General features: G+C 41.4%; 1 protein-coding gene across 1 annotated transcript in view; it reads left to right on the top strand.

The window, feature by feature from the left end:
- Nucleotides 1-22939, top strand: part of LOC116815271 (uncharacterized) — a 49805-nt gene that overhangs the window by 8427 nt on the left and 18439 nt on the right. Inside the window, exons 4-7 of the mRNA XM_032763479.2 lie at nucleotides 6616-6783; nucleotides 7682-7783; nucleotides 13642-13752; nucleotides 16999-17177. Coding sequence (XP_032619370.1) covers nucleotides 6616-6783; nucleotides 7682-7783; nucleotides 13642-13752; nucleotides 16999-17177 — 560 coding nt within the window. The remainder of the gene's footprint in view (nucleotides 1-6615; nucleotides 6784-7681; nucleotides 7784-13641; nucleotides 13753-16998; nucleotides 17178-22939) is intronic.

The raw sequence follows: 22939 nt of genomic DNA, 5'->3' as shown, positions 1-22939 counted from the left end.
ATTCATCAAGCCCTTTTTCCTAAGACCTGCTACCTGGATTGCCTTTCATTGACCCTCTGCTCTTGGAACAGCTATTCCTGTAACTGGGGGATATACCAACCCTACACTGGGGAACAGGGGAACAAGGAGCAGTTCTGGTCACAAGAGTCTTTGCCCAGCCGTGCCTGCTAGGTATGCTTTCAGTGAAGGCAGAGCTTAAAAGGGCACAGCACAGCCCAGTTAGGGCAGTCAGTCCAGGGGAGCAGACCTGCACTGGTAGGTCCTGCAGGAATCCAGTGGGAGACCCACACCTCCAGAAGCAGACCTCAACTCAGAACCACAAGCATGGCAAAAGAGACAGCAGAGTATCTCCTCATGAGAAGGGAACCTCCTGACTCCCCTCCTGGGAGGACAAGTTGTGGGCTGTAACCCAGAGATTAGTCTGGGTCATACCCTGGTCCAGGTTGCACACCTGAACTTGCATGCCCTAGGGCCTTGGGATGAAACCTGGAGGAACAGGAAGGCCTGGGTTCTCCTACCACCAACCCCTGGACTTAAACCCACAAAAGCGGTATGACTAACCAGTGCTCTGACCATTAGGAGATATGGTGTAGGAAGACAGTCTCCCATCACACTGTCTCATTAAGAAATTTGTCACCTTTTCACATGTTTCTGAGTACATCAAACTCATTGGCTCTTTGTTTCAGAATTTTCTTTGGGCAGAATTTTCAAATTGAGCTGTTTAATGAATTTATGCTTCATGCAGATGGATTCCGCAGCTAGGAAACAACATATGTTGTACTTCTCACACTACACTGGCTTTGCCTCTGTTTGTCATATTAGCTAATTTAAACAAACTGTCTTAACAGGTAAATGAACTTTTTATCCTTTTAAAGAACAGAGAATTTTATCCACGTGCAGAACACACTGCTCCACTTCCAGCAGAAATACTTGTCACTGGGGTTGTTTTGGTTGCTGGCTTACTACAATGAATTTACTGAAAGTACTCATAAAAGATTGATAGCCCTTGGACTGATGTCTTCAGTTTATTCACAGAATGATTACAATTCACTCTGTCACTGCTTATGTTGTATCTACAAATCTTGTACTGGAGGGATAATTGCTGGAGGTGAAAAGTCAGTGAGTCTTAGATATCTACTAAGAACTGGACTGAGATGACTAACTGATTTTACATAGACCACCAAAAGCTGTCACACAGAAGCAAGCTGCAAGCTGTTACCAACCTAAGCTAGATCCAAACTAGCTCTGAAGATACGTGAAGGTATCTATTACAAATCTCCTGAGTAAAAGAACCACAACCATCTATAAACACACATAGCAGGGCAAAATTTGCCAGCAGAACTTTCGTTGGTTTCAATGGGAATTGATCATTTGTATATTGTAATGTTCCATAGATCAAATACACTCCAATTTCAAGAGGAACAAACATCCAAAACTGCAACTTACTGGAGCCGGGGTTGCAGGAGCCTTGCACTACTGATGCTTCCCTCCAGGCTAATTTTTTGCCATCAAGTGTCCTGACCTTGGTTCTCCCTGCCTGTTGCCTGTGGAACCCATGAGTGACTCTGACCCACTTAATTATGAATTATGGTATTTTTAGACTGACTGTTGTCGGCTAGAGTCTATTAATCCCAAACTCTACTTGGTTCAGGAATAGATTTAGTGGGAGAAATGTGTCATTAAGCCATCATTGCACTTCACTGTATTCTTAGCCCATTCTCTGGTGTATGCACTCAGAACAATTCTAACTTGTACTTGTCTGTGATGTACCCCAGTGGCCGTTTCAGTAGTTAAGAGCCAAAGTGCAGCATGCTCTTGGATCAGCCCCGCCTCCTTCCTTAACCCACTCTTGGTATGCTGTGATGGAGAGTGGTGTAGATCCATTCCTGAATTTCTCCCAGGGCTGGTCCCCTCAGGTATATAGCCCATTTACTACCATCAGGGTAATGTGAGCGGGACAGGAATGGAACACAGAATATGGCCTTCGTCTTCACTATGTCTTCACTTGTGTTTGGAAAGTTTCTAGTGCACTTTGAACGCTACTACAATCTTAATAATTAAATATGAACTATTGTCAAAAATCTACATAACACATAAAATATCCAGTCCAGCAGGTAGGGCAGTTGTTTAGTGTGTGGCCTAAGTTATCCTTCATTTTTAGACAGGAAATGATAATAGCCTAAGATGTGCTTTAAAATGACAACTTTACAGTCCAGAGTTACATCTGGTGCTCTTCAAATTGTTAGTCTTGCTCAGCTCAAATTTGCTGCATAACAAGACGGTAGATATGATGCATTTACATCTGTAAACATAGTTAATCTATCTGTCAGAGCTAAAGAAAATGCTGAGTAACATACATCTGATAAATAACTTGCTGAACATGAACTGAGGAAGAAAAGTCTAACTTTTATATTTTCAATTCTGAAATGACAAGTGCATGTAATGCTGCCCTCAAATACATGCTAAACAAGGCAAACCCTGCCCTTATCTCTTAAATATGCCTGAATTACTTCAGCTGTTTTCTGCTGGATGGACAATGGCTCATTGTCATTTTACGTGGGACTATTCCATAATAACATCTTTAAATATACAGCCCAACATTGTATACAGTCAGTGAGACTGTTCTAGAATGCAAATTGTTTTGTGGCACTTTGTTATCTTACTGAAGAAATATGAAACAATCCTTCATACAGAAGCATTGGATATTAGCATGTCAGTGGTATTGGTGCAGATATGGGATATTGCCACTTGTTAAAAAGGTTCAGTGGACAAACTGCCTGGTATTTGAAAGAGTAAGGGTTGAGTGTTCTGCACATGACCTTTCTATGTGAAAACTTCCCAATGAAGTCCATAGACAATTGAATATTTGGGGGATAGTCAGTTTGTACAACATTTCTACTACCTCCTCTGATGGCTGTGCAGGTGTCTCTGAGAAATGAGTTAGTTGTCTCATTACCTAGTAGATAGATGTCCACTTCACAAAAATCACTATCACAGTTTGCACTAATTGGCAACTTTTTGGCAGGTTCAGTAGAGAAGCCAAAGATAGAATTAGCATGCTGATTATCCTTCCATCCTGTGGGAATACCCTCCAGGTCACAGCTAGCATTTTCACAGATGTATAAACTATCAGGCTAGAAGGGACCATTGGGATTGTTTAGTCTAACCTCCTATATAACACAGGCGACCAGACTTCCTTGAATTAATTCCTGCTTCAAGGCCAATAGTTGCGGTAAACTAGAGCATGGCTTTTAGAAAAACACCCAATATTGATTTTAAAATGTCCTGTGATGCATAATCCATCTCAGTCCTTGATAAATTGTTCCAATGCTTAATCAACATCACTGTTAAAAATTGCACCTTATTTCTAGGGTTAATTTTCTAGCCTCAACTTCCAGACATTGAAGAGTCCTCTATTATCAAATTTCTGATCCCCCTGTAAGTACTTCTAGGCTTTGATCAAGTCATCCTTCAACCATTTTTCTGTTGAACTAAACAAATTGAGCTCCTTAGTTCCTTCACAATAAGATATGTTTTCAAATCCTTTAATCATTCTTGTGGTTCTTCTCTGAAACTTCTACAGTTTTTCAACATCCTTCTTGAAGTGTGGACATAAATACTGGATATAGTATTCTCAAGCCAGATACACAAGTAATATAACTTCCCTAGTCCAGATTCCCTCATTTTGATGTAACAGTTTGGTAAAGATTGCTCTCTGCTGCCCATCTTCTCCCTGTTTTGTGACTAAAACTACAATTTTCAGAGCTGTCCCATTCTGGCATCTTTCACAAATACTGAATTCATTTTTTAATCCAGACCCCTAACACACACAACTCAAATCTATTCTGTAAAGCAGAGAGGCACAACTTACCCCACCTTGCTCTAGGCTGGCTCTTTGCAGACTGACTTCTGAAGCCCTGGTTCATACACTTCCCTACAGAGTCCCCTAGCCTGCAAGCAGGACCAGGAAACCTCCTGAGAATTTAAAGTGATAGTTTATGATTTTAACATTGTTTTCAATACACCACAATCAATAGTCCATATTCTACCATGTTAAAGAAGTTAAGCACAGTCCTGTGTATGCAGCTATGCCATATACATAAATAATATCTTGCTGGTTCATAAGACTTCAGCACAGATTTTATGTTGCAGCTTATGTAACAATATGCTGATTAGTGCTGTCTTTGTAACTGAATGACCAGTGAATCACTCATCCATATAATCAGATCTGTTCCTAAGAAACTCCCTATTTTAAACACATTATCCAGTGGAACATAAACAACGATCACTATGCTTTAAAGGCTCAGAATCTCAGGATTTTCACAGAGATAATGTACTGATTACACATGGGAAATCAGTGGTCAAGAGGAGAACACAAAGGTAAGTCGGTGTGTACTTGTGGGTCAATGTGTATTGTTATTTTTGGCATTCCACCGTCAAAGTAATGTTGTTGTGTATTACTTAAGAGAAGGCAACAAAAATCTGAAACAAGAAGACAGTCACAAAAAAAAATACTGTGTACTGTAATACGCCACTTACAATATATATTTATAAATCTGCGGTGTTTTTTAATAAGAAGGATCAGCAGAAGTCATCATAGAAATGTATTGACTTGGAGTGGGATATACTATGTTTGAGAGTCACTAATTATAATTTTATGAACCTGCACGAGTACAAATGTAACACTGAGTCCAATTAAAAACTTATTCAAATTTGGACTAAAGTGTAGCAGTCAGTAAATATACAGAGTATAAACCTATATGTATGGGACAAGTAAATATAATGATTTATCTGTGTAAAAGAGCCAAAATTATAATAGCAAGACAAGGTGAGTGATATATTTTTAAAATATCTTTTAATGGTCCAACTTCTGATGGTGAGGGAGACAAGCTTTTGCCCTTACACAGACCTCTTCTTCAGGTCTCGGAAACTGAGTACACCCTGAGTACATTTCCCAGACCTGAACAAAAGGTCTGTGTAAATTCAAAAGCTTGTCTTTTCCACTAACAGAAGTTGGTTCAATAAAATATATTACATCACCCATCTTGTCTCTCTAATATCGTGGGACCAACATGGCTACAACAGCACTAAAAATATAACAGGCAGTCAAACGTTTCAATCATTGTTTGAGTGATGTCACTTATTTTAGCTCCTGATTTTTTCCTTCCCACACACTCCTGCTGTTTTGCAGTTTCCAAGCACCTCCAGTACTGAATTATAATACCAAATTTCCAGAAACTATGCTCAGTTTCCTAACCAATAAGACTGCAGAGAAAGGTGTGCACATAATAGGCCAAATTAAGACCTGTTCTGTAAGCCAGCACAGTTTAAATGAATCATAGGACTGGAAGGGACTTTGAGAGGTCATCTAGTCCAGTCCCCTGCACTAAGGGCAGGACTAAGGATGTAGACCATCCCTGACAGGTGTTTGGAGATTTTTAAGAGTAGATTAGACGATGATGGAGATTCCACGTCCTCCTAGGCAATTGATTCCAGTGCTTACCACCCTCACATTTAGGAAGTTTTTCGTAATGTCCAACCTAAACCTCCTTTGCTGCAATTTAAGCCCATTGCTTCTTGTCCTATCCTCAGAGGTTAAGAAGAACATTTTTCCCCTCCTCCTTGTAACAACCTTTCATGTACTTGAAAACTGTTATCATGTCCCCTCTCAGTCTTCTCTTTTCCAGACTAAACAAACCCAATTTTTTAATTCTTCCCTCATATGTCATGTTCTCTAGACCTTTAATCATTTTTTTTGCTCTTCTCTGGACTTTCTCCAGTTTATCCACATCTTTCCTGAAATGTGGGGTCCAGAACTGGACACAATACTCCAGTTGAGGCCTAATCAGCGTGAGTAGAATAGAAGAATTACTTCTTGTGTTTTGCTTACAACACACCTGCTAATACATCCCAGAATGATGTTCACTTCTTTTTGTAACAGAGTTACACTGTTGACTCATATTTAGCTTGTGATCCACTATGATCCCCAGATCTCTTTCCACAGTACTCCTACCTAGGCAGTCATTTCGCAGCTAGGCAGTACTTTCTGCAGTACTCCTTCCTAGGCAGTCATTGGCTGGGAACAGCAAACCATGGCCACTGGGAGCTGTGGGGCGCTGTGCCTGAGGATGGTCAACGTGAACAAAATGTGTCACGGCCCGCCAGAGATTTACACTGATGGGCCATGTGCTGAAGGTTGCCGACCCCTGTTATAGGACATTTGGACATTCTTTCTCCTTTGCTGATTGTCTGTTTGCTCTAATTCCCTCTCCCACATCCTTCCACTCATAGTTAGCTTCGCTCTCTTTCTCATATATTCCCCTCCCCCCTGCCCAATTTCAATGTCCCCTGTCCCTTACTTTGTCTTTTCTATGAACTAATCCCATCCTGCCTGACACAAGAAAAAATAAAAACCTTTCAGAATGTCTTTGTACGTAAACAAAGAATCAAAAAAGAACACAGCCTTATTTTTTAAAATCCTTTTCCTTTTCCATCCTCATTCTCGCATGATAAAGTGTCAAGTATTCTCCATCCTTTGCTGTCACTCCTTTTAAACATATGGCATTTTTTTAATTTGGCAGTGAAACTAAATTATTCCCATTTGTATCTTCCCAGTAAACTCAGAGGAAGCCCATTCAGTGGATCTGAGTCTCCGTAGTGAAAATGAGGAGAGAGGTTTCTACACAGAGAACTTTCATTCAGCTTCGTGGGTTTTCAGAGGGGATGACAGCAGTCCGGATAATAGCCCTAGATGTCTCAGCAAAAGGCCTAGGCCAGTAGCAGGTAAGCATTCTAACCTTACAAGTACAAAGTGTCCTCACAGTGTGTCTAGGTGTTCTCTGGATGTATGGTCACGCTGAGAGAACTCCAGCTATGGGCACAGCCCCAAATACTGATGCTGAGGGCAGGAAATGGAGGAATCCAATAAGTTCAAATAGGCATAAACATTTAGAATTTCTCCCAAAGCGCACCATTTACAATATTTATTGCAGTGTCTACCCTCCTTTAACACACAGAGAGTCAATCTGCCTGAATGTAAAGTAACCTTTGAAGCTATCATAAATAATTTAATATGGGTTCCCATTAAACAAATACTTGGTGAAGGAATCAAGCTACTAAAAGCTGAAGTTCTAAGGAGTGCATTCTAGGATATTTTTAATCCACTCATCAGTATAACATTTTCCTAATGAATCAGACCTTCTGAGATGTGTAAGTTCCACTAAACGCTATCCCTTTTCAATTGCTATTGGGGAGACAGGTTTGGATTTGAATAGAAGTTTTAGATCCTGACCTCGCATTGAGGCTGGTTCCTGTATCAATGCTGAATTCCACTGACTTTAAAGGCAGTCCATATGGGTTTAGGGGTCTGTGCTGGCAGCTCCCAACGTAGGATCAAGGTCTTGGAGAGTCAGACTGGGGGTTATGGACGAGAAAGGAGGGGAAAAGAGGCCACAAAGAGGAAGAAGGGACACATCTCCAGAAGATAAATAGGTTTTCCGCATGAAAAAAGAATGATAGCCCTGGGAAGAGATGGAGTTATACTTGTTCAAGAATTCAGCCCATATTTTGCAGATGCAACTTCGATGGCAAGCTTTAAAAGTGTGTGTCTATTTGTTCAACTGAGTTTGATTCGCAAAGATAAAGGGAGTCTTTGAGGTCAATCCTTTTCCTTACTTTACAGTTCGTGAACGAACAGTGAGGATCGCAAAAGGAACTGGTGATTACCCCTGGGGATTCCGAATCCAGTTCTCAAAGCCCATCCTTGTGACTGAAGTGGATACCAGTAAGTGGTGCCTGTACATGTTAATTTCTATTATGAAAATATACCAAAGTGACTTACATAGTACTCAAGAAAACAAGCTAACAAGATCCATGAATTGATTGTGGCAAGCTATCTAAGGGATCTAGTCAGCTGGGAGCTCCACAAGTCTCACAGCACAGATGCTATCACCCTCCTTATTTGGAAGGAATTCTTCTCCTTTACAAGTGGCCAAATAAAGCCAGTTTCTGCTGTATGTAGTTGCCTGAATCAACCCTTTTCCCAAAGATGGGGTCTGAAACTCTGCTAGTCTGACTGCCATAAATGGCAACTAAACCCTTGGGACTGACATAGAAGATGCACTGATTATGATAAGAACATTCCCCCAATTTATAGCACGGGACAGATCTTCCCCAGTTGCCTTCCATTCAGGCAAGAATCCCAAAGAGGAGATGCACAAAAAAACAAGTCAAGGATCGGTGAAATCTAGCCTCAAAAGGCCTAACAAGGGACAGGAGAATTTCCTTTAATTGTGCAAGTCCTACCCACTGTGCTCGTAGCACAAACATCAGTTTGGCAGTGGGTAGCTCTTTACTGCACAAGAATGTAAGAGTTCCTCCAGCCACCAGACCAGGCACAAAAGAGGTTCCTTATTCCCACATAAAACAGCAGAAACTCAGGGAGGAAAAGAATGACCATCCAGTATCTGCTCCTGCTCCTCCTGCATGCAGGCAGAGCTACACGATAAATGTTATTCTAGCCCTGGGTATATTATCATCCCCTGTTTGTGTGGCCCCAGTAGCATGGAAGGAGACTATGGGCTTGGCTACACTTGCAAATTAGAGCGCATTAAAACAGCCCCGGGCACCCTAACTCCTGAGGTGTCCATACTGGCAAGGCACTTAGAGCGCCTGGACTACACAGCTGGAGCATCTCTGGTAATCCATGTCCACAAGAAGCATAGAGCTTGCTGCGCCCTGGCTGAAATGCCCAGGTGTCGGTGTGGACGACGTGTTGTATTACTGCGCTGTGATTGGCCTCCGGAAACATCCCATAATCCCTTGAAATCAAGTGGCCACTCTCGTGAATTCAGCTGCAGGCATGTAGATATCCCCTTTCAAAGCTCTGTTTCTGACAGCCGGTATGCTTATCTGCTCCAGGACACAAAGCAAACCATTACTGTGGAATGCTCCTGCTACAGAGGCGGGCGTTTGTGCTTGTGTATGAGAGAGAGAGAGAGAGAGGTGGAGGGTGGGGGCTGATGTCGAGGTTTCCCCTTTCCCCCTGCTGCTGTTTGAACTTACAAGACAGCATGCTGACACACTCTGTGCCCCTCAAAACACACTGTCTCTCCCCCCACATACACACAACACACTTCCTGTCACACTCCCCCCCGATTTGAAAAGCACGTTGCAGCCACTTGCACGCTGGGATAGCTACCGCAATGCACTGCTCTCTGTGGCGTTGCAAGAGCTGCTAATGTGGCCACACCACTGCGCTTGCAGCTGACAGTGTGAACACAAAGTAGCGCTTTCCCTGCTGCTGTCTCCAAGGGCTAGTTTAACTCCTGGAACTCTACATCTGCAAGTGTAGCCACAGCCTACATCTACACTAGAAACTTCAAAGCGCTGCCACGGGAGCACTTTGAAGTGTGAGTGTGGTCACGCTCTCCCAGCACTCCTGGTAATCCATCTCCATGAGGGGAATAGCGCTGAGTGCTGGGAGCACGGCTCCCAGTGCTCAGAACCTGTCCACACTAGCGCTTTTTCACCCCCTTGAACCAGCAAGTTAGAGCACTATAAAATGTAAGTGTAGACAAGCCCTTACCAAGAATAACTGTACAGCTGGGCTTTTTTTCTGGCCTTACATCCCAAACTGTCTTGTCTCCTGAATATGATGGCCCGACATGCAGCCAATTTATATAGACTTTAGAGTTTGAACCTCAGAGGGCTGCAAATCTGTTGACCATACAGAACCCTTAAAAAGTAAAATTCAAGTCAATCTGTGTAGTGCTACCAAACAGTATCATACTAAAACTGCACTGGAGAAAAAAATCAGGATTGCTAGAAAGAAATGGAGTATAGAGAAGCCGATGCACAGAACCATGAACATAGCAGAAAAGGTCAAAAACTTACCAGCTTTAAGACTTCAATCAGAAACCCAGACAAAGCCTTAAGGTCTGAATAGTTAGATTTATCTATCAGTCATGCTTTGTGCATGAAGCATCTGCTCAGTTCTAAAAGTCATTCTAGCCTGTTGCCTCAGAGTAAATGTTCTGCTTATTAAATGTTAAAAATAAAACCTTCAGAGTAGAAGAGCTTCCCATACAAAGGACAGGCTTATCCAGTGGGGAAAAAAGTAATATGTTAGAAATGGATAATTTATATTACACTTCCTTTGCAATATTGTCTAGAATTTATCCCATGATCTCCTAATGTAGTATGCAAGTAAATAAATGAATTTTTCAGTATACCTCCTAGAAAATCATAGCTTTGTTTATCTATATGTTATATATACAATTAATATGTCCTGTCAGTGGTCAAATGCTAGACAACATTGCAAGCCTAGGAAAACTTGACTTTTGAATCACATACGCACAGGACCCGATATATAATATGATTATACGGTGGTTGAAATGGCCCCATAATTGCCCTATTTCCAGAAATTGCCATGTAATTTTACTCCAGAGCTAAGCTTCCATTCTTTTTAAAAATGAAATCACTAGCTGTGATTGTTGTGAAGATTATCTTGACAGTATTAATCAGGTGTAAAATGACACTGATGTCATTTTGAAACAGTCATTTTGAGAGAACTGTAAGCTGCTTACACTTCTATCAAGGGGGTGTTAACTCTGAACCAGAATGATGACAAAACTAAATGTCAGAATTGCTAATAATTTCACTACTGATAATTTTAGCAGAAATGTCAAGTTACCACTTGCGCCTATCATTGCTAGAAATAGTGAAAATGTGGTGAAATAGTGAAAATGTGGTAACATCAGCTAGTTGCCATAAAGGGTTGCAAGGTGTCATGATCTGTGGGTCTCAGACTTGGGTCTGCAGGGTTTAAAAGAGCAGCCATGGTCCCACACACCATCTGGTAGCCTGCAGGTACTTGCTTACCTGGGCCCCATGAACCCAGCCCCACTATGAGGCTCTGCCCCTGCAGACCTATTGATGGAGCCCCAGAGCATCTGGTTGGTCTGTTGGCCCTACTTAGGACAGCAGCAGGAAGGAACAGGAAGCTGTTCAAACATCTGTGCTCCACCCTGTTCTAGGCTATGTGCCCTGTGTTTCCTGCTCCAGCTCCCCTAGCATCCTGACCCAGCTGACTCCTGACTCCTGTTTTGTGACTGCAGACTCTGGCTCTAATGGCTTGGTCTCTCTGACCACACATGACCCAGCTGTGACACTAGGCTGGGAAACAAAGAATTCATGTCACCACACATGCAAAGTTAATCACCTCTGCTCTTACCCAACAGGGGGATAATAAGAGGAGATGCTGCTTCTCTCTGGTACTAAATAGCTCTGCCTGCTTCTGCTCTGCAGAAACATTCCTCCTGGCCTCTTCCATCAGTGAATGTAACCCATAATAAGAGTTTATGTAAGGTATCTGGGGCTAGGATTAGGGGACAGTTTTGGCCTGAAGAACACATACATCATGGATAATACATAGAGAAGTAACACTAATACTGTGTATGGCAAAAGCCACTGAAAAATTAAATAGCTACTGTAAATTATCTATCTCTGCTATTAAGTTGGTTTTTTTAAACACTTTTGTTGTTTGCAAAAAAAAAAAAAAAAGTGACTAGTCTTTAAGGCCAGATTGCTTTATAATTCTGTTTCTTCAAAATGTGACTAATTGTATTAAGGAATAGCATGTGAAACCCTTATGATTTTTTTTTAACATTTGAAATAGAAGACTGATGGAGACAGGTGGGCTTAAATGACCTTTCAACTGGTAAAATCTTGTATGGCATCTTCTAGCCTGATACAACTCAAAATGGCTGAGTTGCCATTTTATACACAGCTGATCTATAATCTGAGTTTATTTTTCTGAAATTGGTAGAGACTCATGCTACTGCTGTGTCTACTACTTGCCATTAACCTTCTAATTTGCTCCCCACTGCTTATAAACAGCCTCTGAAATATATTGTAGGCTCACATTTACTAAATGATGGTGCTTGGGTAATTTAAAATTATACGTATTTTCAACAATAAGAGCATAGAGTGATTTTTCTGAAGAACCTTTTTGCATGGTACATTTGGGAATGCTTAATTACACGGTGAAAAGAAGAAAAATGAGTCTGAGGCACAAGTAGGTAGAATTTAAGTGATCGTGCATTAGTGTACCTAAGTGAAGCATATTTTCTGCTTATATAACTTATCCTATATTCCTAGCTGGCATTTGCACGAGCCTTTTGTACATGTGGTGTTCAGGAACTAATGTATAAACAAATAAGTAATCCCATAACAGTTCTGAAGCAGCCACAATTTTACTGTCCATGTGTCAGTTGCTTTTTCTCTTAAAGGAAAAAGAGTTTTAAAATATTTAGGGCAGAATCCTGTTAGCCTTCCTCACATAAGTAGTCCCCAAAAAAGGGGTAATGACAGAAATAAGGCAAGCAGGATTTAGCCCTTGGCATACAGAGTACAATTTTGAAGCCTGATCCAGTGCCCGTTGCAGTCAATGGGAGCCTGTCGTTTGAGTACACTCAGCCCATTTGTGCTGGAACTACGGGTGCTGGGGATGCTGCTGTGCCTGGCATGAAGTGGTTTCCATTACACAGAGGATTTACAGTTTGGTTCACTGGCCAACACCCCCACTATAAAAGTTGTTCCAGCACCCCTGCCTCAGCCCTGTGTTAGATGTATAGTACCACAGAACCTTATTTATTCCAATCTAGTACGGGAGATGATCTTTATTCTGATGGTTGGGATTTCAGGTAAGAGTGTGAATGTTTATGTAAATGTTTCGTGGCAAAGGATATAACCCTATTTTGGACAATGAAGATTTTATCTAAAAGAAGTTCCACTGTATTAAAAATGATAATATTTTTAAAACCATTTTTGGCTTGCTCAAATGGAAGTGTTTGCACAGCATGATATTTTTCATCTGAAAGTGAATTAAAAATCCCCCCTTTCACTTCTTGATTCTGAAGTGTTTCATATAGTTTCATGCCCACAGGACAAGGTACAATAATTAAAAATTAAAAAAAGATGGAGGAAAAAAAATCTCTGTGAGAAGATGCATCATCTTAGGCTAAGCATGGGCTTGCTTTGAGGTTTATTTTTTATTGAATGTTTACTAAACAGTCCTATACTCTGTCTTGTAAAGGGAGAGATGCTGTAAAATATTGTGTGTGTGTGTGTGTACGTGTGTACGCGCTTTCAAAAGGGCCTTAAAATTTGTGTACCCAAGATTTTATGCCCAAGATTTTCCACGTGTAAACTTACAAATTAGCATATGCAGATAGCTTTCATGCATATATATCAGAGAGACAGGCGTTGGACTTTAGGGGTACAAAGTTAGGCTCTCCAAGGAACTCAGCACAGATAGATCCCCGCATCTTCACAGAGTCCTTTGCATAATAAAAACCTTACAGACCAAGTATAGTCCACTTAAAAAAATCTGACTCTACATGTTCATGAACTCAGTGAACACATGACAAAAGAATTGTGTTGAAGAGTGGCTGAACTTACTGCAATATATATCTGCAGGAACAGGGAGTCAAGTCCCCTCATATTTAAGAGAAACAAGATTTCTGTTAAATATTAGAGAAGTTTATAATTCAAAATACAAACAATATTTCTAATGTAACAGAATTATATGCATTGTGGTACCTTCCCTAAATAAAATCATTTTTTCCTATTTGCTTCTAGACAGTGCGGCTGAGGAAGCAGGGCTTCAGGTGGGGGATATTGTGTTGGCTGTCAATGGAACGGATGTCACCAGCATGCCACATTCACAAGCTGCAAATCTGGCAAGAAAGGGTAAGCTTGACCTCATCACTAATTCCATGAGACAGGATAATTGTACAGTGCTGAGAGCAATTGGACATGATGGTGAATAGACACTATAGAAAACTTAATTAGCAATTTAAGATGTCGACCCTCTAAATTGAGTGTAGAGTCGCTTGTTTTTCTAGGCCTTGCCAAAACATATGGGGAAATGGACAAACAGGCAAAATTATTCTCATTTACTCAGTTTACCAAACAAATTCTCTACAGTTAAAGAATGAGAGAAAAGGGAAGCTGATTTTAAAAACTATTTTAAAAATTTGCTTCAGAATATTGCTGCTATGACATATTTTGGACTTTTCTGGAATAGACTATAATATTTGTTTGAAAACAGATAATTTTGTTTAAACAAATAAAATATTGGGATAAAAGATAAATGGCACAAGTTAAGGATTTGTCTGAGGAGGTAGTATGCTGTCAAAGGGATCTCACAAAACCTGGTGACTGAGCAACAAAATGGCAGACAAAATTTAGAGTTAATAAATGCAAAGTAATGCACATTGGAAAACATAATCCCTACTATATACACAAAATGAAGGAGTCTATATTAGCTGTCATCACTGAAGAAAGAGAACTTGAAGTGATTGTGGATAGTTCTCTGAAAACATCCATTCGATGTGCAGCAGCAATTAAAAAAGCGAACAGAATATTAGGAACCATTAGGAAAGGGACAGATAATAAGACAGAAAATATCACCATGTCACTATATAAATCCATGGTACACCCATACCTTGAATACTGTGTGCAGTTCTGATCACTCTATCTCAAAAAAGATATATTAGTATTAGAAAAAGTACAAAGACGGGTAACAAAAATGACGAGTGGTATAGAACAGCTTCCATACAAGGAAAGATTAAAAAGACTGAGGCTGTTCAGCTTGGAAAAGAGACTACTGAACAGAGATATGAGAGAGGTCTATAAAATCATGACGGGTGTGAAGAAAGTGAATCAGAAAGTGTTATTTACCCCTTCACATGATACAAGAACCAAGTGTCACCCAATGAAATTAATAAGTAGCAGGTTTAAAACAAACAAAAGGAAGTATTTCTTCATGTAACACACAGTCAACCTGTGGAACTTGTTGCCAGGGGATGTTGTGAAGGCCAAAAGTATAACTGGGTTTAAAAAAGAATTAGATAAATTCATTAAGGATAGGTCCATCAATGGCTGTTACGGTCAGGGACATAACCCTATGCTCTGGGGGTTCATAAATCTCTGATTGCCAAAAGCTGAGGCTGGATGACAGCGGATGGATCACTCAGTAACTGCCCTAGTGCTGTTTGTTCCCTCTGGAGCCTCTGGCACCAGCTACTGTCATAAAATAGATACTGGACTAGATAGACCATTGGTCTGACCCAATATAGTCATTCTTATGTTCTTATGTCTGCATTGTTTATGCCCTTCAGAAGAATGTTTTGCAAATGTCTCATTGTTAGTGAGTGCATTCTGTAATTAAAAGGAGAGAGAGAGAGGTAGCAAATCACAGAAAGGAACTCAGACAAGTGTTAAAATTTCCACTCCTGTGATGTTTGAAAACACTGCAAGCTTGATTCCTCCTAATATTTAGAAAGAAGACAAACTTTGTATTCTATCTCTGCTTTCTTTGGGTGTCTGAGTTTGACATCAGGGGTGTGATATGAGTGGAGTTGGAACCTGATGATACAATAAAGATATCCTGATGACAGGATAAAGATATGGTTTAGATAAAAGACCCCAATTTTATCCTTGCTCTAGATGCTAATATTATCTACTTCTGCTATCATTAAAACCTGAGCTAAAATGTCATGTGACAAAGAGCACATTCTGTGATATGGCTTTTGGGACTCATGCCTCAAAGAGAGATGTCTGCTGACAGGGGCCTCTGAGACACCAATATGCTATTTATGTCTGATGTTTCCTCACGGGGAAAATTCACAGTCTGGATCTATGCACCCATTAGCAATATCTTTGTTACTGGGGACCCATATCTAGTATGGACAGCAGAAAGGTTACTTCAGGGCACAGCATTTTGCAGAAACAAATTGTCAGTGATAATAATCATTCATATTTTTCCTGTAGCAGTAGTGACTAAAATCAAAATACATCCATGTTTGCATGTTGAGAGTCAATCTGCTGTAGTCTTTTTAATTCTCCCACATAAGATTTTTATAGGGGCTCAAGGAAAATTCAGTAAATTGAAATGTTTTCACAAAACAGTGTCAAAATTATCTTGACGCATAGCAAGTTCTTTAAATATAGAGGACTGATTCATACTGTTAAATTTAAATGTGCACCAGTTGTTTCCTGGATAAATTCCTGTTCATGAGGTGGAGGGGTGTTTAACTCACCCAAGAAAATTCCCCATGGTCTGAATTTTGACTTAACAGCAGCATTTCCAACATCAGCTGTCACCATAAAAAGATGCAGCCTTAACAGCAAACATTTTGCAAATGAAAATGTTTCATAGTCATAGCTTTCAAGGTTTTTTTAGGGATTACTGTCTGTCCTGGTGCTGCTTAGAATTTCCATCTGTGTAATAAGGATTTCAGGTCTTCGGGGGGTAAATACATGCATGTGCTGATAGCATCAAGGTATTGTATGGCTATTGTAAAATAGTATCATAGCATAGCATAGGAGAATCTGATCATGAAAATGTATTTTCTGTTAGCCTAGCAGTCTAACATCACTTTTGAGCAATTCCCATCTGCCAATTAAGGAGCAGGTGGGAGGGCAGGGACAATGCACATGGGGCACATATCCAGTACTGCATAGCCTGGAGGATGGTTGAGACAGAAGTTGTGGCAATCCAGGAGGACCCCTACATGCAAAGAAAGAATTCCCAAGGAACATATTTAAGAGATTAAAAGCTAAAGTTTCACAGGAGCTTCCTAAGCTGCACCCACAACATTTTTGTGTGAACTAACATTTCTGCACACAAATCTGGTTTGGATTGTGTCTCCTTCAGGTATATATGCAGTTACCAGCTTTTCCCCTCAAATGTAGGTTTTGCAACCTCATTGAGTACACGTGAAAAATGCGCAGGCCTAACTTCAGGGGCTTCTTTAGAAACTGGGTCCTGAAGGTACAGTGCTGTCTCCAGTACAAAATGAGTTCAGATTTTTTTTCTGTTCATTCCTTGTTTTATATTTCTACAAGGAAGGAGGATACACTTTTTACTTTAGTTTAATTGTTATTTCCATTTCTTCTACACTCTCAAATATTTGTAATGAAAAATTTCAGGCCCTGATATCTTGACCCTCTTGGTTGGATCAGACATTAGCCGCTGCCCCAACACTCCCAGGCCAACATGTCGAGGATATTTGCACAAGCAAACTCACTCAGGGATACTGAAGGGCTGGAGGAAGAGATGGTTTGTGCTGAAACATGATGGCTGCCTTCACTACTACAGACACAAGAAGGTAAGGAGAAGAGGGTGTGATGAGAAAGCAAACAGTGCCATAGTTGACAGCGGAGAGGTGCAGCAGTGTTGTACTCAAACATGTAATGGAAGTGTGCTCAGATATATTGACATCTAATGCCTAGGACTGCTATCACCTGGATGGGTATTTTCTGCATAGAGGTTAACAGGAGGCTCCCTCACTTCAAGCTCATGGCCAAATTCTACCTTCATTTACACCCATGCAACTCCTTTGAAGACATTACTTCAAGAATAGCAATGTTAGGCTTTGCTGGATTCTAATTCTATCTTGTGGTTAGGGTTCTACAGTGCATTATGAACAAAGACAGAACACAGGCTCAGAGAGACATTAAGTGAGGTGGTAATTTTAGAAGTGCAGGAGCTCTAGACCCACCTACTGAGATAAATATTTTTAAAATTAGCCATGAGCATGGGACTTCTGCACACAAGTGCAAAACTGTTGAGGGGCCAGCCACAGCAAGGCTGAGATGTACAGGTACTGCACAAGATTTATGTCACAGTTAGCACTAGGATCCCCCAAAAGAAAGCCAGATGGTGCCCCATAAGGGATAATGTTTGAACTGGCCAAAACTTCTCTCAAGACTTCCACCACAATGTGGACCTCTGTACGCACTCTTACATGCTGTCTCTTAATGGCGTAATCTAAGCGTAAGTCAGCAGACTGGCAAGATGGTGGCTTACTGTTTGTGTCAAATATAAATATATGAGTGCTTCTAAGTTTCTTCTTCTTTGTAATTATATGAAGAGATTCAAAAATCTTTAACATGAATTACAGTTTTCCTTTAAATCTGCTTACCCTGAGCACCACCGTAACAGAAGTTCTATATTTTAAATACTGCTGGACAGTTCCTAAAGGTTCCAATGGTTGCATTTCAACCTGTATCCAGCAGATGGAGTATTTTGATAACGGATATTTTTCAGAGTTGCTATGCCTAGAAGAGCAGCTGAATTCATCTGTTACACAATCCTATTATAGCACAATTTGCAAGGCGCTTTAGTAGGTGTTGCATATAATGACAAGTTACCAGTCCCTTCCCTTATGTAACTTGCAACAAAGTTACTCAAGCAGAAAGTTATGCTTCCAAAATTCAATATACCGATTTCTAAGTGTGTCTATTTTTGGTCTTTTATAGTAAAACACTTTATAACTTATAAAAAGATACACCTCAATGAGCTCAAGCATTAGTTTCCCCACTTTTAAAGCAAAATTAAATGCAGGAAGATATGAGGGTCAAATTCAGGGCTAGAGCCTTAGCTCTGTGGAGCTATGCTGAGTTACACCAGCTGAGAATCTATCCATCCCTCACTCTGGAGTAAACCCAACTTTCAGAGCGGTCTCTAGGCCAAATAACATAAATGATGGTGTCAGCTGGCCAGCAAATATTTGTAAGTAGATGCAAGGGATAAATTAGAGTAATTTGCAGTGATTTGGCAGTCAATGGATGTGCAATGTAAGTGTAATGTATACAGTAAGGGATGCAATGAGAGGCATAGCAGGCAGAAAATAATAGGAAGATGCAATATACAGCAAGCCTCACTCTCTAACATACATCCTCCCTTCAGTTGCTTTTCCTATTACTACCATTTCTCCTCCTCTCCAGTGCATCCTCTCTCGGATGTATGTTACACACCTCCTGAATGATAAATCACTGGAGACTACTGACATAAAACTGGAATGAAGCAGGGATGAATTCAATTCTTCATGTTCTCGGTTATTCCTAATGTTCTCAAATATTTTATAAAATGTCCTTTACATAGAACTAATATGTCAACTTCAGACAGATAAGCAATCACCCAGAAACTGTGGTCCCTTTTGCAGCATTCTAACTTGTGCCCACGGTATAGAACTTTTAGGAACAGGAAAAAGTCTACTGTTCCAAACACATATATGCTTTTAATTGGTCTATCGCAATTGTGCCTTCTTGTGTAGGTGGTTTTTTCTCTTGCATAATTGCAACCCTTAATCCCATTTTTCTAAGGAAACAAATCTAGCTCCATTTTGTACTAATTTATGCTTTAGGCTTCAACAGTCTTCTCTGGGAACTTATTCTAGGGCCTGTGCCAGCTTCCACCAACATAGTCCTGGCATAGGCCCCTGTAATGGAAAGTCAATTCATGGAAGTAGGAATGCAGCAGCACATAGCACCAGAACCCCTCAGCCACCAGCCAAAATATGTACATTGCAGGCCAGGAAAGGCGTATTGCCAAAGCAGTTGGGGATGGAGAGATGCTGTGAATCAGCACATCTCCTCAGCTGCCTCCACTAGCTAGCAGAACTCCCATAGAGCCCCAAGTGGAAGAAATACCACCTACGTTGAATTCTCCTGGTGGGCATTGGTCCCAATGCAGTTTGCACCTTCATGTGGCAACATCTGACAGCAGATATTTATTATGCTTTTACATAAAGAATTTGAATTACTCCTACGTAAACTGGTGTGACTCAGAACAGATTTTGGTACTGTATATCTAGGCTTATAATGGAGTTTGTGCACTGGACTAAAATGCCCCTTTACAGTAGTTGTAACATTTAGTTAGCACTCAGGAGATAGATTGGTCAGAAAGGGGCACATCACTTCTATTAACTATATGAGCTGTCATCTCAGCTTGACTCTGCTCAGGCCTCTGTTGGGCATGCTTAACACAAGTATTAGCATATTAACTCTACATTATCTTATTTGCATAGCCACAGCTACAATTAGGGTTGCCAACTTGCTACTCACACAAACCTGAACATCCTTGCCCTGCCCCCTGCCCTGCCTCTCCTCTGAGGCACCGCCCTGCCCCACCCCTTCTCCTAGACCTTGCTCACTCCATCACCCCCTCACTCACTCACTCATTTTCACCGGGCTGGCTCAGGGGCCTGAGGGTGCAGGCTCTGGAGTGGGGCCAGAAATGAGGCAGTTCAGAGTGCAGGAATGGGCTCCAAGCTGAAGCAGTGGGCCGGGATGCGAGAGGGGGTGAGGGCTCTGGTTGGGGGTGTGGGCTATTTGATGGGGCCAGGGATGAGGGATTTGGGGTCTAGGAGGGGGCTCTGGGCTGGGGGTGGAGCCAAGGGGTTTGGAGTATGGGAGAGAGCTCCAGACTGAGGCAGGGAGTTGGGGTGTGGGAGGAGGTACAGGATCTGGGCTGGGGGTGTGGGTTTTGGGGTGGAGCCAGAAATGAGGGGTTCAGGGTGCAGGAGAGGTCTCTGGGCTGGGGCAGGGGTTGGGATGCAGTGGTGTGAGGGTGCTGGGTGGGAGTGCAGGCTCTGATGTGGGGCTAGGGATGAGGGGTGTGGGGTAAAGAAGGGTTCCGGGCTGGGATCGAGGGGTTTGGAGGGTGGAAGGGAGATTAGGGCTGGGGCAGGGGGTTGGGGTGCCAGGGGACTCAGAGGTGCAGGCTCCAGATGGTGCTTTCCATGTCACCCCTCTGATTCCTACATGGAGGCAGGGCCAGGCAGCTCTGCACGCTGCCCTCTCCACAGGTGCTGCTCCCACAGCTCCCATTGGCTGCAGGTCCCAGCCAATGGGAGCTCTAGGGGTGGCGCTTGGGGCGGAGGCAGCGTGCAGAGCCCCCTGGCTGACTCTATGCCTAGGAGCTGGAGTGGGGACATGGCGGCTGCTTCCTGGGAGCCGCACAGCATAGATGCTAGCAGGGAGCCTGCTACCGGACAGTCAACGGCCCAGTCAATGGTGCTGACCGGAGCCACCAAGATCCCTTTTTAACCAGGTGTTCCGAACACCTAGTCACCCTAGTTACAATAGTAACTTGATACCTGTTCTTGCAGTAGCAGAAGATGTTGCATGTCTACTTTATTGTTTAGCCATTTTTTACATTAATATTTTAGGCCTAGATAGAAAATGGAAGTGATTTCTGTGGAAATTTCTCCTTTTTGAGGGGTAGGGGGAAATCAAAATATTTTGATTCAGAAATGCTGTGGTACCTCTGCTTCCATTTGAATAGGTTAGGCTTCAGGATTGGACTACATCTCCCATAATGCACCACAGTCTCTCCTCTTGTTGAGCAGAGGCAATATATAACCTGAGTCCCTGGCTATGGTGCATAATGGAACATATAGTTCAGCTGAGGAGCACAGCCCATAGAGGAGAATGAAGACGTGAGGAAACCAAATGACAACTCTCATGAGGTACTATGGTAGCATATTCAAACTGAAATATTTTGGTGTTCAGGTATTCTTTTTTTGACAAAAAAATAAAAAAAAAATCCATGGAAAGCAGGCACTTTTTGCAAAAAAAATTCATTTTTCAAAATTTTCACCATAGATACAAGATCTCACATTCAAAACACGAGTATAAGATTATGAGAAGATTTAGTTGAGGATGTTCCTGCTTTGAGCAGGGGGTTGGACTAGATGACCTCCTGAGGTCTCTTCCAACCATAATCTTCTGTGATTCTATGCTTCTAAGAAAAAAGGATGGGCTTTCAGAAATATCTGGAGCAGAGTTTATTTTTATTTTCACTGAAAATTCATATTTGAAACTGATCAGATTCAGAGTCAACCACCCACTCTTTGCTACCACCACTCTAAAAAGGATTCATTTCTCTATTCAGGACTGATTAACTTCTCGTAGTTACACTAAGGAAGCAACAACCTTCAGTCACCATCCTTATGAAGTTTGCATATAAAGTAGGGTTCTCGGTGTAGAAAGTTGAACAAACCTCACAGAGAGTGAGGGGGAAAACTTCAAAAAAGGGTCTGAGTCCAGGTTTATTTTTTGTAGTTTGGATAATCATTTGAATAATCCCATCCTTGACAGATCCTGCAAACCTCCTCCCCACAAAACTCTTTTCCCCAAGAGGCCATGGCTCCTCCTATGTGATCCTGCTTTCTTGGTCGTGAGCTATAGCAGCCTGCTACCCCCTCGGACAATTGCAGGGAGAGCCTGCTGTACCTTCTTTCTCCTGGCATTGTCAGTAGGCAACCTGATACGCCTTTTTCTCTGCCTCCACTGAGATTCTTATCAAACACTAACCAACTAGTAATGGTTACACTAGAGGGCAATTAGAGCTAGCAGACTTTATTTAATTATTAATAAAACAAAAACTTCTAAATGATTCAAACCCATCAAACTGTACACATAGCTCACCTATGCAACTGCATAATCTTATTTTGTTAACCCTCTCATGAGCCCCTGTTCTTTTGTTATCCTTGCTTCTTGCATAATAGATTTTTACCTCGTGGGGGAAGGGTGTCAAGCTTGTGTTTGTACAACTACTAGCACAATGGGGCCTCTCTCCTGACTGGGGTCTCCAGAAGCCATCACTATACAAATACTAATAATAATAATCTAGCAGGGAACAGCATGGTAGGCCCTCTCTAGCTCTTGAGAGAGGGAGGATGTCTTCCCTCCCCATTGCTCTGTCAGTCAATGACCTGTCGGCCAGAAGGGACAATTATGATCATCTTATCAGACCCCCAGTGTAACACAACCCATAGAACTTCCCCAAAATAATCTCTAGAGCATATTTTTTAGAAAAATATCCAAACTTGATTTAAAAATTTTCAGTGACGGATAATCCACTACAACCATTGTAAATGGTTTGAATGATTAATTACCCTCAGTCAAAAATTGATGCCTTATTGTCAGTCTGAATTTGTCTGGCTTCAATTTACAGCCATTAGCTCACATTATACTCTGCAAGACTGAAGAGTTCATTATTAAATATTTCTTTCCCATGTAGATATTTTGAGACTGTAATCAAGTCACCTCTTAACCTGCTCTTTGTTAAGATAAATAGATT

The sequence above is a fragment of the Chelonoidis abingdonii genome, chromosome 6 (assembly GCF_003597395.2).
Source record: "Chelonoidis abingdonii isolate Lonesome George chromosome 6, CheloAbing_2.0, whole genome shotgun sequence".
In the NCBI taxonomy this organism is placed as follows: Eukaryota; Metazoa; Chordata; order Testudines; family Testudinidae; genus Chelonoidis; species Chelonoidis abingdonii.
Note: the sequence above shows the minus strand (reverse complement) of the source record. Positions and strands in the feature narration are given on the sequence as shown.